The sequence below is a fragment of the Platalea leucorodia genome, assembly GCF_965183815.1.
Source record: "Platalea leucorodia genome assembly, chromosome: 2".
Taxonomy (NCBI): domain Eukaryota; kingdom Metazoa; phylum Chordata; class Aves; order Pelecaniformes; family Threskiornithidae; genus Platalea; species Platalea leucorodia.
In genome coordinates, this window is record NC_138824.1 from 33,976,366 (window position 1) to 34,004,063 (window position 27,698).

The 27,698-nt window shown below is 36.4% G+C and overlaps 1 protein-coding gene across 3 annotated transcripts in view; it reads left to right on the plus strand.

Annotated features, from left to right (window-relative positions):
* Positions 1–27,698, plus strand: part of VWA8 (von Willebrand factor A domain containing 8) — a gene marked incomplete at its 5' end in the record, with an annotated part of 195,231 nt that overhangs the window by 102,984 nt on the left and 64,549 nt on the right. For all 3 annotated transcript variants that reach the window (XM_082333521.1, XM_082333519.1, XM_082333520.1), the window contains 8 exons: positions 3,406–3,481; positions 4,169–4,304; positions 5,641–5,760; positions 7,720–7,925; positions 13,730–13,881; positions 22,108–22,216; positions 23,141–23,279; positions 24,579–24,781. In XM_082333521.1, coding sequence (XP_082189647.1) covers positions 3,406–3,481; positions 4,169–4,304; positions 5,641–5,760; positions 7,720–7,925; positions 13,730–13,881; positions 22,108–22,216; positions 23,141–23,279; positions 24,579–24,781 — 1,141 coding nt within the window. The remainder of the gene's footprint in view (positions 1–3,405; positions 3,482–4,168; positions 4,305–5,640; positions 5,761–7,719; positions 7,926–13,729; positions 13,882–22,107; positions 22,217–23,140; positions 23,280–24,578; positions 24,782–27,698) is intronic.

The following is a 27,698-nucleotide window of genomic DNA, read 5'->3' on the forward strand; positions in this document are numbered from 1 at the left end:
TTAAGATGCTAATATTAATAAGTGAATGTGAATTACAGTTTTTAGTTCCTTTCCTGTGGGAGTGAAATTCTACAGTCTAATGTTTTGAGTGCCAGACATATTTTACATTTAGGAAAATCTGCATACCGTATTGTTCAGAAGTATTTCAGACTTAGCATATTTTTATTATTCTATATTTCAGTGTCTTTACATTTACATAATTCATTACAAAGTGGAAATTTAAGAAGAAAAAAACCCATAAGGACACAAATTATTTTTAGCCATTCTTTACTGTGTTTAGGTCATGTTAGGTTTCTGAAGAACAGCAATTAATGACATCTAATTGCATAGCTTATGATTCTGAAAGGAAAATAACATTTATCTGTACTCACCCTGGCAAAATCATTCTTCTATACATGGCTGAATGTAATAGCCTAAGCAAGTACAGGAGTTTTGCATTCACTTATGTCATCAAGCCAATGGAATTAATATTTGGCTGTATATTTAGCTTCTATAATACATTGCAAATCCCCTGAAATATTTCCTTAAAATATTAGGGCTGAATAACAACAAAGTAGAAGAAGGGAGGGAGCCACAGATGAAAAAGTTAGAAACTGGATTTAGGATGTCATTTGTTCTTTCATTTTGGTTCCTTCTACAATTTTTTTTTGATTGATGCGACTTTCATACTAGCACTTAAGTAAACTGTAAACTCTTCTAGTGTTTACTTCCCCCAAAGATATGGTCAATTCTGTCTTCCCTGAAGAATGAGATCATCCTAAGGATTTCTGTGGGCTGCTGGTGTTAGTAAACACAAGTTAATGTTCCGTATCAGGGCTTGTGAGTAATCTCTGCAGAGCCAGAGGATTAAGTAGCTCACCAGAAGTAAAATACACTATTTTGTTTTACAGTAGAACGCCATTTGACGTATGTCTTTTCTTCCATCGCCACCTGTGCCCATCCATGCCACCACTAGAGATCTTCCGTTCCTGCCACTCTCTATTTACTTTATTTTTTTCCTGCATTGGCTGCTAAGTGCAAATTTATGATCTGTAAAGCATTCCATAATGTTTCACCTTTCTTTACCTTGTCCTTGTCCTATTTTTTCCTTAGATCCTCCCATTTTTGCCTTTCTGTTACTTAAAAGAGATCACAGTTCAGGTTTGACAAATCCTTCCTCTTTTCTCCTTGGATTAATTCCTTAAAATATTTTTCCATGAATTATTTCTGACTAATCAGTAACCTGCGTCTGCGCCTTCATACACTTTAGGGTTTGGTTTACACATTGTAAAATTCTTCTACATTTGCGACTGTATAGTATTGAACCAGAAACGATAACTGCTAATGGAGGTAGGCTGATACATACAGTCTAAGAATTTAGTCCCTAAATAATCTGTGTTGAAGAAACAACGGTTGTTGGTTTATTTTTACTTTTGCATCCATTATTGATTTCTCTGCCCAATGTAGAAATGGGTAGACAAGCAGAATAACAACAGAAGCTTTGTTTTTATGTCCATGGTAGGATTTCTAAGATAATAGATCAATGCTACTGCTTATTTTGGTGGTTTAAGAAATTATGTGTTGCATGTGAATACAATATGAATATTACTATCTTGGGGAGTGTTGCTGCTTGTGAGAGGCCTCAGTTGACGAGGTTAAATGAAGTGGAGGTGATCCCAGCTTTGTAACCTTTCCCCTCCTGGATTAAAATTCAGATGAAGTAACCAAATATTAAAAATCTCTGTTCCCACTCGATGCTTTATTCCTGTCCATGGGAAACACTGGGATAAATCAATCATGAGTTTAAAGCTAAACAAGAAATTATGAGTTGTTAGGGACAGAAATCCTGCTGACAGCAGTTTCAAATAAAGGAAATTTGCATGTTATGCTGTCAGTTTAAAACTGTAATTGGAAGTTGGCCATTTAATAGTTTGCTGCAAACAGTACTGTGTTTGATTTCCTGTACCCACGGAGCTTATCAGAATATTGTTGGCTTTTTACAAGGTGTTACAAAATTAAAGATAGAACTAGGGTGGATATTTGGAACAGTGAGTCAGCTTAGCTTAAGCAAACAGTTTTGTTATACGACATGGCTGTGAAAGGTAAGAGATTTTTCTTGCATCAAATCTCACATGCTGAGCAAAGGTTACCAACTTTACCTATCAACCAGTGTGTGGATCTCAAGCAGCGTAAGTGAGGCTCTCCTGATGGGTTATGTCACGTGAATAATCCCTCATTCTGTTGACACAGAGTAATAAAAATTTTGAAATACAGGAGGAAAGGGATGGCGTAGCCTACTTGCCCTAAGATTGAGTTGTATCCCCCATTGCCCATGAAACCGTGGGAGTCATGGGGATCTTCTGTCATCACCCATCTCTGGATTATTCCTTAGCTCATTGATACCTCTGAACCCCAAGGTAAAGGGGCTTGGTTTTACAGATCTTGACAAAGGGTTTGACAAGTATTTCATAGAATCAGGAGGGGCTCTCCCTAGGTTACAGACATAATTTATATAGGTAAATCCAGTGTGGTGATGTCTATTACTGGACCTTTCTGAATTGCAGCTGTTTTTTATTTATCTGTACATTCAGTGGTGATTGAAATAGATGAAAATAGAATCATAGCATCGTTAAGGTTGGAAAAGACCCTTAAGATCATCGAGTCCAACTGTTAACCTAGCACCGCCAACTAGTGAAGATTAAGGAATATTCTCATTACAGATTTTAATTAACACTATTTTAAATTTGAAGTCAAAAAATCATCTGAGCAATTCAAACACAAATACAATTTCAAAAAGAAATCCTATGCTACTAAAGCCTCTGTCTCATCTAAGAGGTTATACTGTCCATGATATAAAATGTAGCAAGTGCTAGTAAAAATTATTCCATCTGGTGTGGTTTAGCTAGAACTAAAAATAGTTTATTTTTAGAATTCCACATGAGTATTTTTAGTCTTTTTTTTTTCTTGGTGGTATGTGGAGAAGAGCCACTAAAACATTAATGATTTGACTATGATACTGCAAATTCCTGTTTGGTTCTTCTGGGGAGATTCCCGTTTGTCATGACAGTGTAAGCATGCTTAACTAGAAATAGTAGTAACAGTAGTAATGTGCCTACATGCAAAAGATACAGATGCACTTTTCAGTGTTTTCATTTCCAGGGTTTATGAGAAATTGAGAACTACCGTGAAAGCCCTGGCAGAGACAGGGATACTCACCTTTGACCACTGTCAAGTGGCACAGCATTGTCAATGCTGGCACAGCATTGTTCTCAGTTCAAGTTCTTCAAGAATTCTAAAAAAGAAAGAGATATTTTTTCCTCTTAGAAAAAGAGAGCCTTCAGTTTTTCATTTATTCATTTTGCATTTTATTGTAACTAAAATTCCTGTGTATTTTTAATTAATACTGTCTATTTTTCCACATTTCAGGGATACCACTGTACAAAGCCTTACCCTACAACCCTCTGTTAAAGATGGTCTTATTATATATGAAGATTCACCACTGGTCAGTAGTAACATTTGGATTGTATATTTGGAAATATTTTTCATTAAAAGCAAGTGGTTACACATGCTGGCTTTTCAAATAAGAAAATTATGTGTGATTTGATTACTTTCATGGTATAGTCAGTGAGTATGGTAACATTTCATTAACTTTTACTTCGGTCACATTTGTCATGTTTGCTGTGCCAAATGCTGCGTAAGATGATAGTCTTGAGAGCCTGTGTGCACAAAATAAGTATGGAAAATAATTTAGTATTAACCTGACACATTCTAACTGGTAGAGTGGTATTTTCCTCCTCCTCTTTTGTAGCATCTCACACCTACCTGCTAAGTTGGACTCCAAACAGCTCTTGCAGCCATTTTTTAGTTCTTTCAGCTTCATGTTGACAGTCTAGCTGCAAACTGCTTTTGCACTTCTCTGCCAGCGCTCCAATTCATTCTCAGCCAGGCTCCTCGCTTCCCTCCTGTCCCTTTCCATCCCTATCCTGAAGAAACAGAAACACCCACCTTTCTTGTCTCACCTTCTTCCTCTTCTCTCTGCTACAGTTCAGTCATAGCTTATCCCTGTTCCAAGTCCCTTTCTTGTGTCAGTGCCACTGAGATGTCACTACTACTGACTGAGAAATCAGTGATGGAGTTTCTTGCAGTTATTTTTAGGGGGTTGTGATGTTTTGATTCTTTTCTCTTCTAGGTAAAAGCAGTGAAGTTCGGACATATTTTGGTAATTGATGAGGCAGACAAAGCACCAACGAATGTTACCTGTGTCTTAAAAACTTTAGTAGAAAGTGGGGAAATGGTTTTGTCAGATGGAAGGCGAATTGTTGCCAGTAAGTAGATAGAGAGTGTTTTGATCATTTACGGTAAAATGTAACATGTTGAGTTACTAAGTAGAGACCCAAAAGAGTCCAAATGGAGAAAGTACTTGATGCTAAAAGGTTAACAATTAAAGAATTTGCAGTCATTTTCTTTACTACTTTTGCAATAGCCACAAAGGTTTTCTTAAATTAGCATTCTGGTGAGTTTTGCTGAAAAATTAAAAAAAAAAAAAAAAAAAGAACCAACCAACCAACCACAAAAGAACCAACAAACTGTAAGTTGACCTCTCTGCTTCTCTTCACCATAAAAAATAAAGATCTAGCTGACCAAATTATGATCCTGGTTATGCCCATCTGGGCAGTTGGGATATAATTTGATCAGATCTAGAATTGAAGATATGAGTATATCTAAAGTTGAATTGTTAAGGGTTTCATCTAATCTAATATTGCATATGCTTGTATTATTTAAATATATCCTGCAGGATAAGAGTATTTTGTAATTTAATGGAATTTAATTCATGTGAATTGCAGGAGCTAAATATTTTTCATTATTTTTCAAAGAAAGACCATGTTTGAAATGCTCTCTTGATGTTAGTAGACACTGTACTTTACATAACGAGTTTCTTTTTAACAATACCGGGAACAATGTTTAAGTACGAGTGGAGCAATCATTCAGCACTCACATGGCACAACACTTGAGTTTTGCTTGTCATTATAAACTGTAGGTGGGCATTTTTTAAGTATCTTGCTAGCCAGTCTCAATTATTACTGTAGTTTTTTAGAGGAGTTAAAAGGATTCCCAAACTCCATGTGCCACTGGGAACATGCTCCAAGGGAATGAGTGGGGCCTGTCTGACTCATTTTGGAGAAACAGAGTCTTCACATGTGTGAAATCATGTGTTTCTGGCTTCTCACAGGTTTTTGTAATAACCGGGAGGAATTCCAATCCTGTGTTTCCAGATCAGATAATGTCAGATTTATATAAAAACACATTTTATTCACCGTTTGCTTCAGCATTCTGGTGAAATTAAATATAAACAGGACAGGTAGTCCCCACCCCAAGAACAGTGGATGCATTTTTATTTTTTTAAATCAAACCCCTTGGTTAAATTTTCATGAAACAAATTATGAAACTTTAAAATGGAACCTAGAACACTCGAAGTTGAATGACATGCTAAGAAGCTATTGAGCCTTTTTTTGTAACTGTTCTTCTAATTCTAAGAACAACATAATTAGATTAGAAGAATTCTTCTAATTCTAAGAATTCTTCTAATCTAATTATGTCTGCTTAATTCATTCATAATGCAAAGCTTAAATATGCAATTAATAAATTTTATTTCTTTTCCAGGTCATGCTAATGTAGAGGGGAGAGAAAATGTAATAGTTATTCATCCTGATTTTAGAATGATAGTTCTAGCAAATAGACCTGGATTTCCTTTCTTGGGTAATGACTTTTTTGGCACATTAGGTAAGTGATTTATATTAAATGGTGATCTTTAATAGAATTGATTAATAGAGTGACTGTCTTTATCCATTAGATTTCATGTGGAAAAGGGGTCCTTATGCATATTGATAACTTTGTTTCACATAAGACACTCGTGGTGAGGTTCAGCTTGAAGACTAACATGTAAATTTACATATCTTAATAAAAGTGCTCGAACTTGCCCTGAAGTGAACAGCTGTATGTGGTCATCTGTGTTATAACTAATTTGTTTTATGAGACCTGGACAAGCACAGCAGACAGACAAGGTTACAAGAAATCTTTGTTAATGAGCATATATTGTGTACAAATATAGGAAAAACATAAGCTGTAAGCAGCTTGATACCTGACATCAATGGTTAACACAACTGCTCACCATTTTTTTTCCCTATATCAGACAAGCCACAGGCCAGGTGCTGTCCTCTTCAATACAAGAGATGGGAGCTTGATGGATGGTTCTTTTCTGTCCTCTCAGCAGTGGAGGCTACTGTCTTTTTTTGGTGTTAGCACTATGCTACCTGCTTCTTAATCCTCAGTAGCCTCTCTGTGCCCATGGCTGTGTGTGATAGGCCTTATTAAAATATATATATTTAAAAAGATATTGAATTCATCCTAGTTTCAAGTAAGGCTGTCCAAATTTCACATAAAAATTTTTCACATCAACAGCAGCCTCATTTCAGAAAGCTCCTGGTAGGTCCTAAAAATCCTGTGTATCAGCAAAAATTCCCCACACCTTCATCTCACAGCAAAAGCAAGAATTTACATTGCATAGGGGCAAGTGATGAAGATTTCATTGGCCTGTATAGTCCAGTGTTAGTCTAAGTGGGCCTCTGGCAAGGCTTTGGCAGTGTTATACCAGGGCTACGAACTGAATAGCCCTTCCTGACTCCACTGACTGTGTTATCTATCTTAGTTTAGCCATTTATGTGCAGGCACCTTAATTTATGTGTTTTTACCTGTTAGCTTTGGCCATAATGCTTATTCTGCAAGAAATAATAATGTACTCATAAAAGCAGAGGCAAACCCAATTCCGTATTGCATGATAGCTTTTTGTTTTTCAGATGTAGTTCCTAGTGAATGGGGATTCTGTGTCAGAGACTCATTGGCTCTGAATTTCATCCAGCTGTGTTGCCCCAAGATGTTTTAGTATAGCCTATTTCTTTCTCATTACCTAATTTCCCTCCTTACATGGACCCTTTAAACAAAATTGATCATCCCAGCATTATTGCTTTTGTCCCACATGGCAGAGGCATGGTTGAGGTTTTGGGGTTCTTCGTTGATTTTGTTTTTCAAGCATAGGGGCTCTTCTGGTTTTAATCGAAGTCCTTTTTCAGCAGGATCTGATCATGCTTCTGCAAAGTTTTGTACAACTGTTAAAGGACTCTTTGTGAATAAACTCAGTTTTATAGATTATATGATTGGGACCAATTTAATGCAAATATATGGGAAGACTATCTTGCCAGTTTTCTTACCATACTTCAAGACAGGCAGAGAGAAAAGATAAGTCCAGTATTTCCTCTAGACCTCTCAATTGGTTTTGCATTAGGGCATTCCTGCATATCAAAATTTCCCTGCATCCTGTGGTGTTTTGAAGGTGTTCACAAATGGGTCCCATTCAACCTGTTATTCTTTCTTTAAACCTTTTTTCTTTTCATTTTTTCTGCATTCGACTCATGTTTCTCCTTGAAGTTAATTTCTCCCTTGTGATCACCTTCATTAAAATGACAGGAGAGATCTCCATGTTTCCAGGAACCTCAATGTTCTTCATAGCAAGTTTGTCCTTCACATTTTTCAAAGTAGTTTTGTCTCATTTTGTTTTAACAAGCAGGTACTCAGCATCCTCTTGAGCCATTGCTTTTCCATTTAAGGTGCTGGATGAAACTTAAAGGGGCTGTTGTGATGCTATCTCTTTATAAATTACTTAACGGTATGCTTTTATTCTTTTAGGGGACATTTTTAGTTGCCATGCTGTTGATAATCCCAAACCACAGTCTGAACTGGCTATGCTTAGACAATATGGTCCTGATGTTCCAGAGCCGATTCTTCAGAAACTGGTGGCTGCTTTTGGAGAACTGAGGAGCTTAGCTGACCAAGGAATTATTAATTATCCTTATTCAACTAGAGAAGTTGTGAATATTGTAAAACATTTACAGGTACAGTATATCAGATTTCATTGAAAACTTGAGTTCATCACTGCTAATTTTTTAATGCTTGAGGGTTTTAGAAAAAGATGCAGTTATTGTTCATGTATTTTTATTTCATTTTTTAGGAAAAGTTTTGTATTGTGAAGGAATCATTGTATTCAGATGTTCAGATAGTCTGAGGGTAGGGAGCACAGATGTACACAGGTAGATATTTTTCTGTATGTTTATTCATAGATATAGAAAATACCTGAGAGTGTTTTTCCACTATGTGAGAAAATATCGCATTCATACTGTGAATACACTATGCAATGTTTATACTAGCCTACATTATAAAAATTCCATATTTGGCATACAATACTTCCAGAATAATGCAACTTTATGCTGCTATGGAACTTTTGGTTTTAATAATTTCCCAGGGGAAAATGACCCCACTGCGTAACAGTAATACATCACAGATGGAATTTTTCCAAGGAAAATGTTAGATGGATAACAACTTAGCAAACAGGTATTTAGGAACCATGATTGCTTCCTACACACATTTTAACTGCAGAATTGTGAATTCTGATTTAATGATGTTTATTTTTTAAAGGTCACAGTAGAGTCTGACTTCTGTGTTTATAAATTGAAGGATACTTTTTGTCTAAAGTATTTGAAAGATAAGGTATCTTAATGCTCTCTGAAATAGCAATGCTTTTATTTTGTTCTGTTTATAATCATAAAGTATGCAATTTATTAATTTATAGAGTATTTCTTGAATTATTGAATCCTAGGTTGAAAAAAAATAAATAATGGAAATATTCTAATTATAATTACATTAATATAATTTGTCATAAATTCTTTGGCCTACTGTTCCTGTGTTTAACACTGCATAGTATAACAAGGTTGCATGATGGTTTTGTGTTTGTGCTCATGAACATATTCAGATATATTCACCCATATACACAGACATTTAGATCCCGCAGCTTAGAAATACTACTTTTAAAAATCTTCAGTTCATCTAGATTTCTGGGGAGGATAGATTTTTGTGCTCCACAGTCTCTAGAGTGCAACGAAGTCTTGAGACAAAGTAAATTGGTGCTACTATGATATCAATAATATAAAGAAAGAATAATTATATCTTTGTACTAAGGGTTAACAAAATTCAGACCTAAAAGCTGAGGAATCCATCCAAATAAACATGTAGACAGAGTATTTTATTAGGATCCAATACCAGTTGATAGGTATTCGCTTACCAAACTAATAGGAAAATGTACCATGCTGGTAATATCACTGATGTCTTTAAACACAGAGTTACATTTGAAATGGAAGTGGGAAAATTACAAACTTGAGGAACAGCTGCTGTGCTACTGAAAAGCTGGTAGTTTAGGGTTTTTGTTCAATGAACTCCTTCCCATCTTCATACTCTGGCTGTTCCTACCTTCCATCCTAACCTCCTTCCTTCATCTTCTGTCCAAGTAATCTGAAGGTCGCGCTGTCTTCTGTCACCAACGGGTGCAGAAACATATGGACTTAATTCTTTTTTTTCTTTGAGTGTGAACAGCATCTAACTGAAGATTGGAAGAGCTGCATTGCTAATTGTCTTAAGGGCACTTACTCTGCTTCTGCTCCTTCACTTAAACCAGATTAGCATGGTCACTTCAGCCTGGGCGTTGGGCACAGATCGGCGGGGAAGTTTCCCGTCTGCTAAGTTTTCACCTCTTTCAAAGTCAAATGTAAACATCCAAATAAATCTCCAACGTGCAGCTTTGATTTCTTCTGTAACATTTGTTTTCAAGATCCCAGTCTCTTTGAAAGGATGCAACATTTTGTTTACTGTAGCTTGTTTTTCAATCTGAATAATAAAAAGGCTGGGAGTAGCCAAATGTAAACAATTAATATAAACATAATGGTTATTCTAAAGTAAGAAGCTTTTAGGTCTTCAGGTAGAGAAAAAGGAGGAAGGAGGGAAATGAGTCAATAAAATTGCTGGTCCTTAGGAAGGAAGGAGGGAAGTTAGTCATGTTGTTAAACAATTTCCCTTACAGCAGTTCCACAGCCCCACTCTCTTTGTACTATTGTGTTGATTTCTTTCGCATAGTTTTGGAATTTTTTGCTTCTGCAAAAAAGCGTTGGTTGTTTTGGAGAAAAAATTGCTGTTGATTACTGTTATCCGAGAGAGCAGCAGGGCTAGTCAGTTAAGTGAATATTCTGATTACTGTGACATCAACATATTATTAGGCTAACCTCTGAACTCCGATTAATTATCGTCTTCAATGTATAGGATTGTGCCTACAGTGTAGTTACAAGAGCATCATCCTATAAAGATTATGCAAGTAGGGATCCCATAACAATTTAGTTGTAGCTTAGACACTGCATTCAGAGCTGGGTTGCCTCTATACTGACTTTTTCTTAAGGAAAGGGTTTTTTGGTGAAGCTTGATATACCAAACTTCTTTGAAGACCTAAAACTGCAGGCATAGGGAAAGTTGTCTACTGTGGCTGCCTAACTTGGTTGCTGCACATATTTTTCCCCATGTATAGGGAATTTGGGTCTTGCAGCTCTAGATTGCAGGTGACCTGAATATAGCCTTTTTGTCTCCTTCATCTGCAGTTTTCAGATTGTGTCAAATGTCAGAAGTATTGATGCTAGTAGTGGCTTATGGGCAAGCTGAGCAGCTCTGCTCTCACTCCCTTGGGTTACCATGTGCTGCCCATAACTGCCAGTGTATGCTGTGACTGCTTCTCTGCAATCTAACGTACAAATTTTCACGAGACCTTTCGCATGCTGTTTTGCAGAGTTCAGGTTCACCCGATGTCCCTGGTAGATGCTAATCAGGCAAGCCTCATTAGTCCAGCTAAAATGGAAATAGTTTTTCTACTAACTCTATTTAGTTTGGGAAAGCTGAGATTTTTCTGATAGGCCTTCTTTCTTGTTTGTATATGAGATTGCTTTTTAATAGTAGGCACTAGTATAACAGTTTTCAAGCAGCAAATGTCTAAAGTATCTTCTGGCCCTAAAGTCTACTAATCATCAGACTTTTAGGCCTGTTCAGTAAGCTTTTGTACTAAGATAGTACTTTTTCTCTGTTCAGTCTATACTTGAAAGGAAACTAGGCTTATCAAATCACAGTTGGTATCCCTTTCTCTCCTTGCTGCCCTGCTCACATGAATAACCACCTTTTACCCTTTTGGCCAACCGCGGTGAATCTCAGTTACCAGTTTTCAAAGATAATTAGGTTTCTGCTGGTTTAATCAAAATCAGCGGCTATGTGACAGAGAGGAACAGACTGAAATTAGTATCCCTGTGAATGAAAAGGCAGGGGGAGAATTCAAGTGTTTTGCTTGGCAGTACCCACTAAAGACATGAGCACTGGTTAATCCATTAGTATTCGTGTCGCTCAGGATGAGCCATAGACGTGGTGCTTCTTGCCCTGCTGACAGGACAACTGAAGAGACACGGAGCGAGCTGGCAGTGTGCCTTGAAAAGGCATCAGGGCTACAGGGGGAAGCCAAGGGCACGGAGGAATGAGCAGGTAGGGAGAGATCTGTTGGTGTCGTCGGGGCAGAGTGGGCCTTTGGGATGGTGCTGGCAGGACGGGAGATGCGCAGGCATCTGAAGGCACTAGAATATGTAGGGAAGTGAGTGGCAGTGAGAACAGAAGGTAGAAGTCTAAAACAAAAATCTGGACTCATTACAGACTGGATACCAGATAATTTGTCACTTTGTTTTCAGGGTAGTGGTAAAAGTACAGTAGACCTCAATGTATATAGCTTATTTTAATTAATATTCTGTATTTTTACTGGGAAACTACTATTTTGCTGATAGCTTTTAAGCAGGCTATAGCAATACATGTACTCATGGAAAGTTAGATCTGTAAAAATAGGGATTTTTCACCAAGCCAAATTGTGTCACAACTCTGTATCAAATAAAGCATTATATATATATATATAAATAAAAATATAAATATAAATATAAGATTGTTAAAAGCAAAATGTATGTTACTTACTATTTTAAGGAATAGCCAAGAATCTAAGCTGTGAAAATACTGAAAATATTCTAAGGTGAACACAGAGGTGTTACTTGTAAGGGGAAGAATCAATGAATGAGAACCAGACAGAGTGATGAGAGATCAATATTTTCTCCAGTAATCTGGTTTTAAAAATCAATAGAAACCAAATGATTTTTTTTTTTAAATGTTCAACTCAAACATTCAACTTCTTTGTTTTTTTTTTCTTCAAGTGAACTGTCATTGCCTTTCTTCGGTAAGCAGTTGTCCAGGCAGTTATTAAAAAGTGGTTGGCTTTGTTCTGATTGAAACAAGAGAGTTGTGATTTTTTTTAATAAGTGAAGTAGAGGGCCTTTTCACAAGTGGCTTGTGTTCAGAACAGGTTTTACTGACAGCAGCGATCAGTTGTACCTGAGGAAATAAATTTTTCATGATGTCCTACTGATCAAGAGGCATGAAACTATTGAGGCAATTCACTGAGGAGAAGGGTATCAATATCAAAAGTTATGCAATGATTCAGAAAACCGTGGACATACTTGGAGACTACTAGTGAAAACCAGATAATATTGGAAGCGCTTGGCCAAGGTTTCTGCAGGGCAGGGCAGGTAAAAGAGTAGGTGGTGAGTGAACAAGGTAGCTTGGTGCCTGTTTGTTGGTTGTGCTTCTCAGTCAGAAGGGGAAGAACACAGAAAATGCAGTATTCATCATCATAAATGTTCTAAAATAATTACTTAAGGAAAGGTTTTGGTTATATAGAGTATGCAGAATTCTGGACATGTTTTGTTCTTGTTATCAAAAAGAAGACATACTTGAAAACAGACGGAGATAGGGGCCTGCACACTGAGTACTAGGTAGCTTTAGATGTTTTTAAACTTAACTGTGATGTACATGTTTATAAATCTGTGGGCTTTTTTTTTTTTTTTCTTTCCAATATGATGTTTACTTTGACTCCAAGGTAAAATTTACATTATAGAAGTTAGTACTTTCACTACTGAACATTGTCAAAAAGTTTTTGCATTTACATTACATGTGAAATGTTTATACAGTCTTTAGTTAGAATAGCTGTTGGGAGAAATGTTATTTTTAGTAACCTGTTTCATTTGGTAAGGAATGGACGTTATAACCAGGGTGGCACAGGCTGTAGGACAAATTTATGTTATCCCATAATAACTTGTATTTTGCTATTCTGTAATAATGCAGAACTTCTAATAGGTTCCTCATTGACAGGTTTAAAGAGCAGGACATAGTTTAGCGTGCTTTTCTACCAACACTAGTACTGAAATATTCTGTGGCGTGTACACCACAGATTAAAAAAGGTTTGCACAAGCCTATTTCTAGCAGTGGTATTCCATTCTACCACAGTAACTAGCTAATTTCAGTATTACTTGTGTCATGGATATTTTATTTCAGAGATTATATTATTTATTAAGTTGGGAAAATATTAAACTTCTGACTAAGGCTGATGTTTGATTAAGAGTATAGGACAAAACATTTATGAAAATTTTAAAAGTACATTATTATATGTTCCAGTGATTACACCATCTTGTTATGTGTATAATGAAAATAATTCTTTAAAACATGAATGACGTTGAATATTTAAATAATTGTCTCTTGCTTGTTTGTTTAATTCAGGTTTAGTTTCAGTAACTTCATTCTGACTTGAAGCAATGTACCTTTATTCTGGAAACTAAAAAAAAGATGACTTGAGCACTTGTTTAAGTTGAGCAAAGTTACTGTTATAACTGTTCATTTTAGAGGTATTTAATTATATGCTGTAGCTTAACAGATATTCAGTAAAAGAAATTTGGGGGTCTTTGTTTCTTCACAGAAATTTCCAACTGAAGGACTGGCAAATGTTGTTCGAAATGTATTTGACTTTGACTCCTACAACAACGAAATGCGTGAAATTTTGATCAGCACTTTGCACAAATATGGGATACCTATTGGAGCAAAACCAACCAATGTACAGCTGGCCAAGGAGTAAGAATAACATAAGATATATATTAAGAAGACAGGTCTCATATTCACTTTTTAGTAGTGTGTTATCTTGCTGCTAACTGATTTAAAAACAACCTGAAATACTTGAAGTCAATCCTCTGGTTTAAATTTATATTCCTCCAAATAAGTTACAATATAAATTACTTTATGATAGAGTATTTGCTTATTACTAATATTTAATCTTTAATGTCTATGTACATATTGATAGTTTGTATGGCAAACAGATATATATTAATAAAGGGAAATACTTGTTTCTTCTCCTGTGTTTTTAATTGAATTGCACCACATTTCTGTCCTGTTATTTATCACCTAAATCAGTAAGGAAAAAAAAAAGCTGTCTTCAGTGGTAGTGGGATTTTGTCTTTGATACTCATAAAAGGCTCTACAAAAATACTTTTGCAGAATAGGGCAATGCATGTATGCTCTAAGAACCATTTTTGTGTGTGTCTGTATATCACTATTATTCTTCCATTATATTAACAGTTGATATGTTACACCATATACTTTCTCAGAGGTTAGAAGAAAAATACCTTTTTTTTTTTTTTTTTAAAGACTAAACTTAATTGTGAAAGAGATTTAACTCATTCATCTACAATTCACAGATAACAGGCTTAAGTAGATCATATTGAAAAGCAATTAGAAAACTTACCCTGGCTTGAACTCTAATACATAATTTATTTATGGAGAAACAAATATTTCCCTTTCATGAAGAAAGCTTGATGGATATATGGAAAATTGAGTTTTCCGTGGGACATATTACTTTTATGTTTGCTAAGGAGGAACTGATTCTTATGACATGATGTCTTGATATTAGGTGTCCGTGTCTAGGTTTCTCCTGCTGGAGCACCACTCTTATCACATCTAACATCCTACATATAACTATTAAAAGAAGATTGGCAGTATAATGACTGTGGTGTACCTTTTCATTTTGATGACAGAAGAATCACATGCCTAGGGACCCAGTGCTTGAGCAACTACAGTGCCTGTCAAATTGACAGTACACACTTGAAACTCTTGCCATAGTTTCTTTGGTAAAAGTCAGTTGGTAATTTCTGTTTTAAAGAATTATGGCATTTGTCATAGTTTTTGAGAAATTTTCACTTATATAATTTTTAGGAGTATTAGATGTAGGTTTACATAGGTGGATTGGAGAGGACTCTTTAGTAGTGAGAAGACCAGAGGTTTAGGAAACATAAGAGAAAGACTGCTGTAAATGGGAACTGTTCAGTCTAGAAGTGAGAGGATAGAAGAAAGATCTGATCATTTTGAATTAGGGATAATCACCTGATCATTTTGAATCCATCACTGAGGTTTTATAGGACAGGTTACATCAAGGATGACAGACTTACAAGACCTCCTTCACTTGACTGACAGCTATGGGCACATACTGTGTGCACTGAAGGCACAGAGGAGGAGAAACTGCAGGAGCAGTTCACACACAGTTGATAAAAGCAACTTTTTCTTAGATCTCACCATGCAAGACTGGAACTAGGCTCACCACCTGGCTCTGATGATCCAGCAATCTTCGTCTCAGTATCTCACTTGCATCCACCATAGCTGGCATTTCAGATTGTCGTACTGCTCCATTCCAAGACAGCCTTGCTGTTAATCATGGGATTTAAGCCTATGGAGCTTGTAAGCCACAGGTGGATCACCTTGAATTACACACACATCTTTCAGGAATGGTTTAGGCATAGTTGCTTCTGCCTTGGGGTAAAAGAACATCTAGATAATCTGTCCAAATCTGTTCCAGCCGGTATTGCAAGCTCACATGATGGACACATTGAGGTAATTGGGTATGGTGTTTGGACCACTGCAGACAAAGTTCTCCCTGAAGCTGCTACGTGTTTAGAACTAGACTACTGACCTCTATATTGTTTTCCAGGAATTTGATAATAGAGTAACAGTGCTAATCTAGTCCATCCCACTTCCTTCAGAAAAGATGCAAGTTAATCTCATACCTTCTTATCTGATTTTTGTTGTGGTTCATGCCTGAAAACCTTCAGAGATGGAGTTCTGTAACCTCCCAAAGCAAGTCAGTCTTGTTCCTAAATATCCTTGCCATTAGGAAGTCACCTCTAGACTAAACACATCCAGTTCACTCAGTCTTCCCCCTTTTTAAGGCCTCTGGTTGTTTTTGTTTGTTTGTTTGGTTTTTTTTTTTATGCTCCCCCTCTCCACTTTATTCATGTCTGTCTTTAAGCATTGTGCGTGAAACTGGGCAGGTTAGATTCTGCTAGAGCTGAGTAGAGTAGTATAAGAGTATAGAATAGAGAAGTATTTCATGCAGCAGTCCCTTTTAAAAACCCCAGTATATTTGCGTTTCTTGCAATGTTTAACTCATGTCTAGTTTTCTAAACATGAACCTCCAGATCCTTTCTGCAGAACCCTGCATAGCGCTTACCCCACCTTCACTGAATGTAGTTAACTTCCTTCATGCTTGCCATTTTCTTACTGTATTGTATTTTTTCAGATTGGTTCTCTAACTTGTCAAAATCACTTTCAATTTTAAGCTTGTTTTCCTACCTGCTCATAGAATCATAGACGCATAAAATAGTTTGGTTTGGAAGGGACCTTTAAAGGTCATCTAGTCCAACCCTCCTGCAATGAGGAGGGACATTTTCAACCAGATCATACTCTCTCATAAGATGGCAATCTGAAGGTTCACCAGGTGTGATTTCTACAGCGTCCTAGTGACAACAGCATACCCCCACAGAGGTTCACTTCTGTGTTCCAGTCTTAATTTGCAAGACTGTCAATACTTAGTAGCTAGCATAATAAATTGCTCAGTGGTTCTATTAAGTAACGTGAAAACTAGGATAATAGTCCAAACCTGTTCTGCCTGAGGATGTTAGTCATACCTGCAGCAAAATCATTGCTATTGATAAGAATACAAATCCTGTGCAATTAAAAAGTTTTGCGATAGAGAAGCATTTCTAGGAGATTCTAGAACAGGAAAATGATTATACTGAAATGCTGACTCCTTTATATGGGTACACTCTGGCATGTCTTGGATCAAACAATTTGTGACTCTTTATTTTATTTTAATAAGCTTTGGAAAAGTCTGTCTGTCACCTATTACTTAATCTAAAAGAAAATAAATTCTGAATAAATCAGAATTATTTAAATTGTTGTTGAAACATAACTGCTGTAAATATAGGAACAAAAACATGAGAGACATGAGCAACACACTACAATACAGGGTCTCAGTAGAAGGAACTTTAAGGGTTGTATCCAGCTGAAATTACAGGGGAAATTTAACAGATGGTACCAGTGAACCTTATGGGAATTTTAGTTTAGGCTCTGGAATTAATATATCTAATCTTGGAAGGAAAGATTAGGTGGTGTCTAATGACCATTTAGAAGAGAATTCTTGCAGTAGTTATTTTCTCAAGGGAGAAATTAATTTGTAGATGCTAATTTGTTTATTTCCAAAATTGGTATCATATATTAGCCTTGTAAAGTAATGCTTTACTTGGCCTTTTTGTTTCCTTCAGGGTTTTTTTCGCCCAAATAGGACAGCCATTCTTCAAGGCAGTGACATATTCAGTATTGTCAGTTTATAACATCCTGATATTGTCTGTATCTTCTGGTATCACCTGTTCAACAGTTTATAATTTTTATCAGTATTGTATGTAAAGCAGATGGCTTGTCTATGATGTTTTGCCAGGACATAGGGGATAAAATGGACTACGCACTGCACTAACTCATTATTTTTTTTTATGTACAGTTACACTTTATTTTTCCCATTGACATCTGTTATGTCGCATTTGTCTGAACTCATTTTGCCATTTTGTTGCACAGTTCAGACCATTTGCAATTCCTAGGTAAAACAGCATTCAGCTTTAATTCTAGTATTTATCCTTGATGAAATTGCCATTCCATATCTTTCCTCTTGTCACTATCCACTTCCAGGTGCTTGCTATAACTTGAATATTCATTTTATATGAACTGAATTTTTTATATGTAATGTAAATATGTACATTTTAATGTCTCTTGAGACTGTTTGGTTTTTTTCCCCCCCCAGGTAATCTGTAGCTAATTGCTGGACCTGTCTCATAGCATATGTGTCTCTTGTCCATCCTGTGCATTGCAGGGAAGCAGAGGGGGGGGATCTGCACTTGACTTCAGGGAATGGAAGGCCTAACATAAGACTGTTCTGTATGTCTGCTGCTTATATTTTTAATCAAAATGTGTTTAAATAAAGTACGGAGATCTGGTTGGTAAGGAGTTTTCCTGGTTTCATGCTATATCTTACTTAAGTCCAAAAAAGTTAGGTGGGATAGAAGTGTCTTCAGCTAGACAGAGCCCAGGCTGTTGCTGAAGTCCTTGGCTAGCACGTTCTGTGCCCGCACTGAGCTGGTTTACAAGATCAGGTATTAAGCAGCTTTGTTGCCTGTCACAGTTCATGTCTGCAGCTGTACTAGTACGATAGCTGGCTGTAGAGAATTTGCGTTCAGTGGAACTTTAGTCTTAAAGATTTGTAGCCATTCTCAAGTATGTTCTCAGAAAGCTAAATTAATAACCCTATAAAGCAGGTTATATTGACTTTTTGAACACAGTTGTTTGGTGGTTTTGGTTTGTTGTTTTTTTTTTAATTAGCTGAAAGTGAATTTATTTTCTAAAATCAAAAAGGTAAAAAAGAAATTGTGTTCCGTAGGTGTCACTTTGAAAAGTTTTCCAGCAGCAGAAGTCACTAAAGAATTATCTCTTGACAGATTGTCTCCCCTTAGACCACTGTGCATTAAGAAAAGCAGGCTAAATTGTAATTTTTTGTAGAATTGTCCCATCAACTGTAGGTCCTGTGCAATCACCTTTTCTAAACAAAATACCTGCTTATATATGTACGTATGTATATATGTTTTCATATACAGCAGTGATCTTGTAGAAAACCAGGATGTAAAATTAAGAGTAAATAAACATAAAAAAGTAATTCTAAATTTTCTTTAAGCAACAGGCTTTGACAGATCCATAATCAAAGAACTGATCAGGAATAATTCCTTAGAGCTTGCTTTTAAGTTTTGGCTTTCTTACAAGATGACTGCGGTCTGCCATATAGTTTTTCTGTTGTAGAAACCCTTTCCAGCTTTTGAGGAAAGCAAAAATCACAGATCACTCTGTACACGCCAGCTGGAGAGAGCAGTGGAGTTTCAGTACCGTTCTTACCCAGCCGCTGCACTTTTTGCACCCATCAGATCTCTTTGTTTCACAGATTTTTGCCGGTGGTGGCATTTCCGTAATATTCTGTCTGTCTTTTATGTAAACTGTATTTGGTTAATTAATTTGAAATACAGCAGTGTGGCAGGAGCGCCTTGTTAAGCTTTTTACTAGTGCTGTCGCTTCAAGTTATTTTCAAAACTTGCTTATTACTTATAAATCCTGGGAAAAGAAAATCTCCCTCCTTCACTGCATATCATATATATTTACTAGAGGGAAACTGTTAAGATGTGTCCACGTTTTCGGTGTGGGCAAATTGTTCAGGAGGCAGACTGGTTATAAGACCTTTAATGCCATCAGCTTCTTCAATACTCTTAGTCTTAGACCTGATTTATAAGAGAGAGCAGTGAGATGGAGTAAAAAAGGAATTGTGAGGCCCTGCACGAATAAGATCCCTATTACTCTTGACAAAGAACTTTGTATTATGAATTCTGCTTTCTGTTTTACTCCTAAATTCTGATCTACCTTTCCCTCTTCTGTGGTGTTCATGATGACTTGGTCTGCTGCCCCGGAGAAACTAAGTCAATCAGAAACAAAAAAGAGAACAAAACCTCAAGAATCTAGGAGAAAGGAGAAATTAGCTTTCCTGAGGGAAGAGAGGAACTATTAGCAAAGCAAAACTCCAGAAAGCTGAAACAGAGTGGAAATATTTTGTTTCTCTGGGAATGCAATCTGTAATTCTGTTGCTATTTAAAGCAGGGTATTTGGTTAAAACTGGTTATTAACATATGTTTTGTTTTAAAATTTAATAAGTATTCATGATTAGTAGTGAACCTGTTGATTTCTAGGATGTTGTCCATGGGAGTAATGTGTAAGGAATTAGAACTGAAGTCCAAATCCTTGTGGAAACTAATGTTCCATTGAGCTAATGGGAAACAATTATTGCTGATTATAGGCATATCAGAGGTTATGCTACTCAGAGTTACCATAGCAAAAAAAACCAAAAAAAAATCCAGTTTCTTGTTGCACACAAGACAGTTTTGGCTCAAGACATAACCAACGTTTTGCCTACAAATCAATCATTTGAAACCCAAATGGAAGCCTGAAGTACAATTCCAGTTCATGGATAAACTGACATTTAGTCTAGTGACTTGACTGTTTACCCATTTTCTGACTGCATGAATAAATTTATCTAAGAATTGTGTATATGTTGAAACAGTGCATCCTGAATGTTTTTTCCTAATGGTGTTGAATGTTGTAATCTACAATATATTGTACTTGCATTTTTTTTGAGTCTGGCTTAATTTATTTTCTTAATTTGGGAAAAATCTGACTAGACTAGCTAGGTGTAAAGAATGGAAAAATGCAAACTGAAGTGAGGAAGAATGCAAAATAAATCACTCTTCAAACACTGGTATCTATTGATACTCTTAACTAGGCAACAAACAGGCAATGGAGACTCTACTGGTTCTTTGACTAAGAGAGGGAATTAATGAGATGCACTTTCCTCATTACGTGCCCCAATGGCATATTGCTGGCAGCTGGATATTTATCTATGAGCACTAACGATCCATAGTATCCAAACCATTTTCTGTTTGCAAAAAGTGTCTTTGGCTATCTGCCTGCCTTGGCAGATGGTCCAAATGCAGAATGGGAATGGAGGCTGAGCGACTCTCCGCCTGTGAGTACTGGCTTCTCCAGGTTGCCTGAGATTTGGTGTCAGTATACCAGTAAGAAAGGTTAATGCACCTTCCCTGCATGAGTTGCAAAGATTAGAGGATATTAGTGGTCATTCCCTGAATTTTCCTTTAAGTTCTTAGTGGAAAAAAAGTAAAATTAAAATTCCCCAAGATTCGTATATAGTCCAACCGAGTGGTTTTTTTATTTGGGATCCCTTCTTATTCTGAAAAGAATATCCAGAAGAAATGAAACAAACCTCTAAAATCTAGAGGGGCCAGGTTGGTTGTGCAGAGAGGGGAAATAATTGTAACAGTAGGAAGGAGCATCATCAGACAGGACAGAAGAGACCACACACAGACGTTTAACAAACAGTCTAGGAGAACTTCCTTAAAATAGACTTTGGAGATATTTATAGAAACTGGGAGAAGGAATGTCTTCTGTTCCTTTGCCAAGTTCTGTAGCTGTACAATAATGTGCAGCAGCATGTAACACAGAATGCAGTTTTGATAGGAGGTCTTTTCAGGAGCAACTGATCCTAAATAAAAGAAACCAAAAGCGATGAGTTCATTAGCTTGAAGGTATTCATGCCAATTAACAAAGTTAAACTGCTTTCAGTGGTTGCAAATCACTTCAGAGGAAAGAAATAAAAATTATGTTGTCCCTTTTTTGCTGTCAAGCTACTTTGTCATACATCAGCATTTTCTTTTCCTATAAAAATGAGTTTTGCTGTGCCCCATATATTTCTTCCCTAAGTAAAAGGTACAGAAATGAAGAAATAAGACCAAGGCAAGCAAGTGAGGCTTTCGAAGATGTCCCTGTCCTCTCTGTAGACTGTACTGGCCAGAAGGCAACAGGATACTGTCACCTCTGTATTCCTTTGCCTTTGTTCATGTCAGTGGCAAAATATATGGAAACAATTCGTTGAACTTTGATTGCATGGTTAACTTGCCACAATGTTTACTGTGCTTATTCTGATTTTTTAGATGAGTGTACCACTGACAGGCGTTCCTTTAAGTGATACTATCACACCCTGCCTGGTCTGAATAAAGCAAAGCAAGAGGCGGTTTGGATATATTTTATTACATATCTCAAATAATTCAGACCGGAAAAGTTTTCCTTTTGAGGCCATATTATGTGAATTGCTTCTTTTATGATGCTGCTTAGGTTGTGACTGTATTAGTATTCCAGAAGGCTAAAATTTTTGTGATTTAAAATGTGAAAGAAATGAAATATTTTAGCAAGGAAACATTTTCTACAAGAGAGTCTTCAGATATGTCTCACTGGAAAAATGCAGGTGTTTAAATTATTTATTCCATATCAGTTGCGGGTTAATGAATGTAAAAATTCATTTGTTCCCACATTGTTTGACAGACTGCCATTACCAGATCATAAATTTATGGGCTACTGGAAAGTCGATCAGCCAGGGAATGCACGACAGAAACTGCTGTGTCCAACAGAAACTCAAAAAATAGATGTAAAGGTTTGTCTTTTTTTTTTTTAATTCATATAATACTGTTTTTATGTATTGGGATGTGAAGAATCTAAAATGTGATTAATTTCTTCAGGAAAAAGAGTATATACAAAGCATGGTCCTTGTTACCTGTTCTTGGGTTTTTTATACTGACTAGAAAAATGAATGTTTTTATATACCTGGCCCTCAGAATGTGAGGTGTGCTTTAAAATCAGTAAGTTTGGTCAGAAGTTCTTGAAAAGAGGTTTTTACAAGGATATTGAAAATATCATATTTGAAGGAACTTTGTAGCTGTTTTGGATGCTTGGAGGTGGCTGGTTTCAGGCCCCAGATCTCAATTTTTGGATAAGATCAGCGACTGAAAAGAAAGCTGTTTTCTGTTTCTATTTTGCATGCAGCTGAATTCTTATGGGTCTTTGGCACTGCCAAGTTTGAATCTGAACCTTTGGTACAACTTGACCTGCAGCCAAAGCTTCTAAGTCCTTTTCAGCTTTGAGTTCTTGGCTTAACTTCAGTAATTACTACTCCAGTGAATAAGAAAAAACTGAACTGCTAATGTGATGTAGCGGTGAGATTTAAACTTTATGTAATAAGAAATGGCTATTGAACTTCTTTGAAACAAAAATATTCTGATTTTTTCATTGTAGGGACTGTATTTTATCTCAGTACATGATACCTCTGAGCAGTAACAGTTTCAAACCAATAAAAGACTAAAGAGGAAAGGCATGATGGTTTCTATACTGTAAAGAAAATGGCAGTATGGTCATTCAGAGAGCTTGCAGAAAAGCAATTCCTCTTCCCTTTTATTTATTTAGTAATTGGTTTGTTTCAATTGTTAATAGTATTAACAGTCTTGAAGAAGACTTCTAGATTTCCATAAAGAATGGTGAGTGAAATATTTTAGCAAGCCCTCATTGTTATAATTTGTTTTAGGGCCCTGTGCATTTAAATATCCAAGGATTTCCACTGGAACGACATGAAGCCAGGTCCCTCAGTTTTACAGAAGAACTCGCTTTTTGGACACTGCCTTTGGGTGAAGTTAACTTAGTTTGCGATGTCACAGTAACATGTGGTAAGAAAAGCTAGTAACTTTTGTAACGATCCCCACTATTATCAATATGTGAAATAGCCTAGAGATGAGGAAGAACTAGGATGTTGACTTCCTAAGTGCTCGCCCATAGCCAGGCAGAATATAAAAGGGCAATATGAGGGATTCTAATGGTAATAACACCACTTCAGTGCATTTACAGTTGTCTGTATTTCTCGCTATGTTTGCAGTGGAGTATAGGAATAATACTAAGAATTGGAATATGGGAGTGGAGGATATGGAGTATAAGAATGGAGTATAGGAATAATAATTTATCTTTTTGCACTTTTTTTTAACAGTAGGTAAAATACAAAAATAATCAGTCACTAAAATGGGAGCATAATTTCACTGAGACATTGTGGTCTTTGTAACAATCTGCATCCTTCTCAAACTAAGAGAAGGATATGTAATTAAAGTAGAACACAGCCACAAAATTGCAAGTCTGTCTAGTTTTTATGTTCAACACTGTATTGCTTCAGAAAAACAATTCTTTGACTTTTCCTCTCTCTCTAGGTCAATTCAGTTTCAATAACAAATCTTGTAACTTGCAGAGTGCTGTGCCTTTTTTTCCTGTGCTTATACTGATTTAAATTCTTTCTCACTGGATCAAGCCTGCCTTAGTTACCTGTATTACTTGTGTCCCTAAGTGCATCATTGAGAATATTCATAAATGTTTTTTGGGTTCATCGTTAAACATGTCTAAACTTTATTGCGTACTATAAACAGATCGCTAACGATCAGTACTGGAATGCTGCCTTTTCTGCTTGTAGCCGTAGTTTTCAAATACATTAACAAACTTTTATGACAGCAAAACAGAAATTACATGGCTTTGGATTGATTTTAAGAATTGTCTGAAATCAGTCAGGAAGGTGCTGTGTGTGAAAAGTTCCATATGAAGTTTGCATTCATCCCATGTTTAATGATTAAATATATCAATTGAAAGGGAGGATGAGATAGAGAAGGAGGGAGAACCAAGTTTATAAACAAACAAAAACATCTGGACAGATTTTGTGTATGCTAGCAGCTGGCAGGCACTGCAGTCATATCTACACAAATGTGCCTTGGACTACTTGTTTAAAGAGTTAGTTGTGTTGTAGTAAGATTCTGCCTGTTAATGTTTAGTTAGTATCAAGAGACCATTTCTCTCTTTATCTGCCTGTGTCAACGGTAGTAATTTTGCTGTATATTTTGCTATATCATCTGCTGAGTTTATGACATATATATTTCCAGAAGAGCAATGCACGATGTCAGTAGCCTTTCATTAATTTTATTTTCTTATTTCAGAAGAGGAAGCCGAAAACATTCTTTATGTTACTACATGCAATCCTGTTTCCTTGTACTTCATGAATGTTTCTAGTAAGAGTGGATACTTTGTGGATCTTTATGACCTCTTCCCAAGAACAGTTGGAAATGTCTGGCAACCTTTTGTGACTGTGGCACCGCTGGGAAATCCACTCAAAGGTCAAGTGGTTCTACATGAAGAGGAGGTAAAAAAAAATTAAAATACAGTTAAATGTTTAGTGATGAGCCAAGGAGTATCATAAGGATAGGATTGCTGAGGAGTCTACCTCTATAGACTGAAATAGCCTGGACAAGCCTACCCCCTTCTGAATGTTCTCTTTTTCACTATACTTGAAGCTTGTGAGTTGCCTTCAGCTTTAGTTTTTATGTAGAGATTTTCCTCTTGCACTTTTTAGCTGGACAATGGCCTTTTGCGTTCTTGTCCCTTTTTTACTTTTCAAATAGTATATGAAAGAGACATTTTCTGAGTCACAAAGTAAAATGTTGCTTGTATTTGCTTCATGCCACTATTTTTTATTTGGTTTATGAATACTGATATTTCTCATTCTGCAACATCTGAAGTACCAAGACTAGAAAGACAACTATGTAAGCCTTGACATCTAGTGTATCAGCAATGCAAATTTAGAACCACTGACGACTTCAGTGTTGGTTTGACTCGAATCCTTTTTTTAAAGTCAAGTATTGCATACTTTCCACATATTTTCCATTACTATCAGTGAACTGATTGGAACATTTCCAATTCAAAAATTCTTTGCCCAGGAGTGGGAAGAGACAACAGTTGATACAGGGCTGCTGCTGTTCATTTTTTAATATTAATAACAGTTTATTATGTTACCTACCAGTCATAGCGGTTTGACATGGGCATTTAATCTGGTCATTATTGTTGGATGGTTTTTCCTTTTCCTTTTGTTGTTCTGCATTTCTTCTGCCCATTTTTCAGTAGGTGAGAGACTCCAATCTAGAAGAACCTTTCCTGCATTGAGTTGGAGTATTAAGTAGTTTTCAGTAATTTTGTAACTAGCGTCTCTGTTGTTCCAGGAACATTTGTCAAGTGTTGATGCCACTTTCTGGTCTCAAACACTACAGTTAAGCTCGATGCCTTATGAGAAACACAGTTCTTCTGCCTTTAGTAGAACTGCCTATGCCTTCTTTAGCTTTGCCTTGGATGCTTTCCAATGCCTACTGGAAAAAAATATGATTCTGAAGTTACCTGCTTGTGGTGATTGCCTGTGCAGTTGTCTTGAACAGCTATAGAAGTACCATTTGGGCTATTTTGAGATGCACATAACACATTTGTTTGGTTCTAAACAATCCTTGGCCTTTTTTGGCGAAGTCAGCACAGGAAACCGTAAAACAGATGGCAGTCTATCTCGTGTCTAAGAATGTTTAGAATGTCTCATGCTTTTTAATATAAAGCCCAGCAATATTCTTTGCTTTCTAAGTCTCTGAAATTCCTACCGTGGAAATAATTGTCCTGCTAGTTTTGTTTTTAACCAAATCACAGTAGCATTTGGTGTCAGCAATGAAGTTTTGATCAAAGGTTCATCTGTGAAGCTTTAGGTAGTTAACTCTGTGACTGGTTTTGCCTGTCCTGGTGGAATATATTTTTCAGTGACAGTATGAATTAAACTCTGAAATAAAGTTTGTTCTGTGGAGAGACTATGGTAGCTCAGTGTCCCTTTCCAGATGACTTCAGTTGGGCTGTAACCTCATGTTTTTCTCTGGCAAAACTTAAATGTTGCCAGTCTCAGTCTTGCCTTTCTTAGCAAGTGCCACAGATGAACAAATCCTGTCTGAAAATAAGCCTGTTTTACACTGCTGGAAAGTAATACAGAATTAGAATATTCTGAATGCTTTGCATTATTTTAGGACTTTTTGCATAGTGTTAACATTAAGACAGATCTTACTCATTGAGTGTGAAAATATGTTTCATTAAACTACAAACTTAGTTGCAAAAAATCATTGTATACTTAGGACACCATTCAAAAGTAATTTTAAGTTTCTTGAGGAACTTAAGTAAGCATCTTGCACAGAAAAAACAATGAAAAAGGATTCTCTTGTGTATTGCATGTTTGTATCCATGAACTACATTAGTAATTTATTTGGGATTGGTTTTTAAATGAGGCACCAAAGCACAGGTCAGATGAATGCTGCTGCTCTTGCCTTCACAGCCACTGCTGTCCTTCCTTATGTTAGGGCTTATGTATTAGGATCTCTGCATTTCTAGTTCCCACTGAATCAAAAGAGAGATTCTCAAGTAGTTTAATTTTTCCATATAGAGCTTAGGTTTTATTCCCAACTCTTCCTGCAGTGGAGCCATGGAAAAATCATGTGCTTTCTTTGTGCACCTGTGAAGTGAGGTGGATATTGCTGTATATGAAATTAAATCCATTATTATTGATGTTAGCAGGTAAGCATATAGTCTAAGCTAATCATCCAAGTACCTTCTGTATCTGTTGGGAGGATAAAGGTGATCTGCAAGAGCAATTCATTCCAGCTAAGGTGGAACATGGTGAATTGCCCTCTGGAGATGCCTCTCTCTTTCCACTGGCTACAGAAGGAGCCTTGACATATAGTCAAGATGCCTACTTTCAAGTGTACTGAGGTCACTGGCAGCCGTAAACTCAGAATTTGCAGCATTCGCATGTTAAGACAAGTAGATTAGTGTCACATCTGTATTTTGGGCAAGGCTCCAAGGGTTAGCTACTTGTGCTAAGGGTGCATGAAACAGATCTTCAAGAAAAACAAATAATGTAAATGATGTATGTGATGCTTTAGAGGTTCGTCTACATGTACTTGCAAAAAGACCAAGAAATACTAACAGTATTTATAGAAATAAGAAGTTGCATTTATTAAATAAAAAGTCCACTTGACAGCTGATATTTCATAAATAATATAACCCATTAATTAGACAATACCAAAAGCTGAAGATTTTTCCCAATTTTTTGTTTTAATAAAGGTCTTTGGAGATTAATGTTTCTGACTAAGTTGGAAAAAATAACAATTTTAAACAGATGATAACCTTATTGGAAAGGATGAGATGATGATATTGTGGCTCTTCAAATAAGCTTGTGTGATTTATTTCCCAGATGACATCCATCT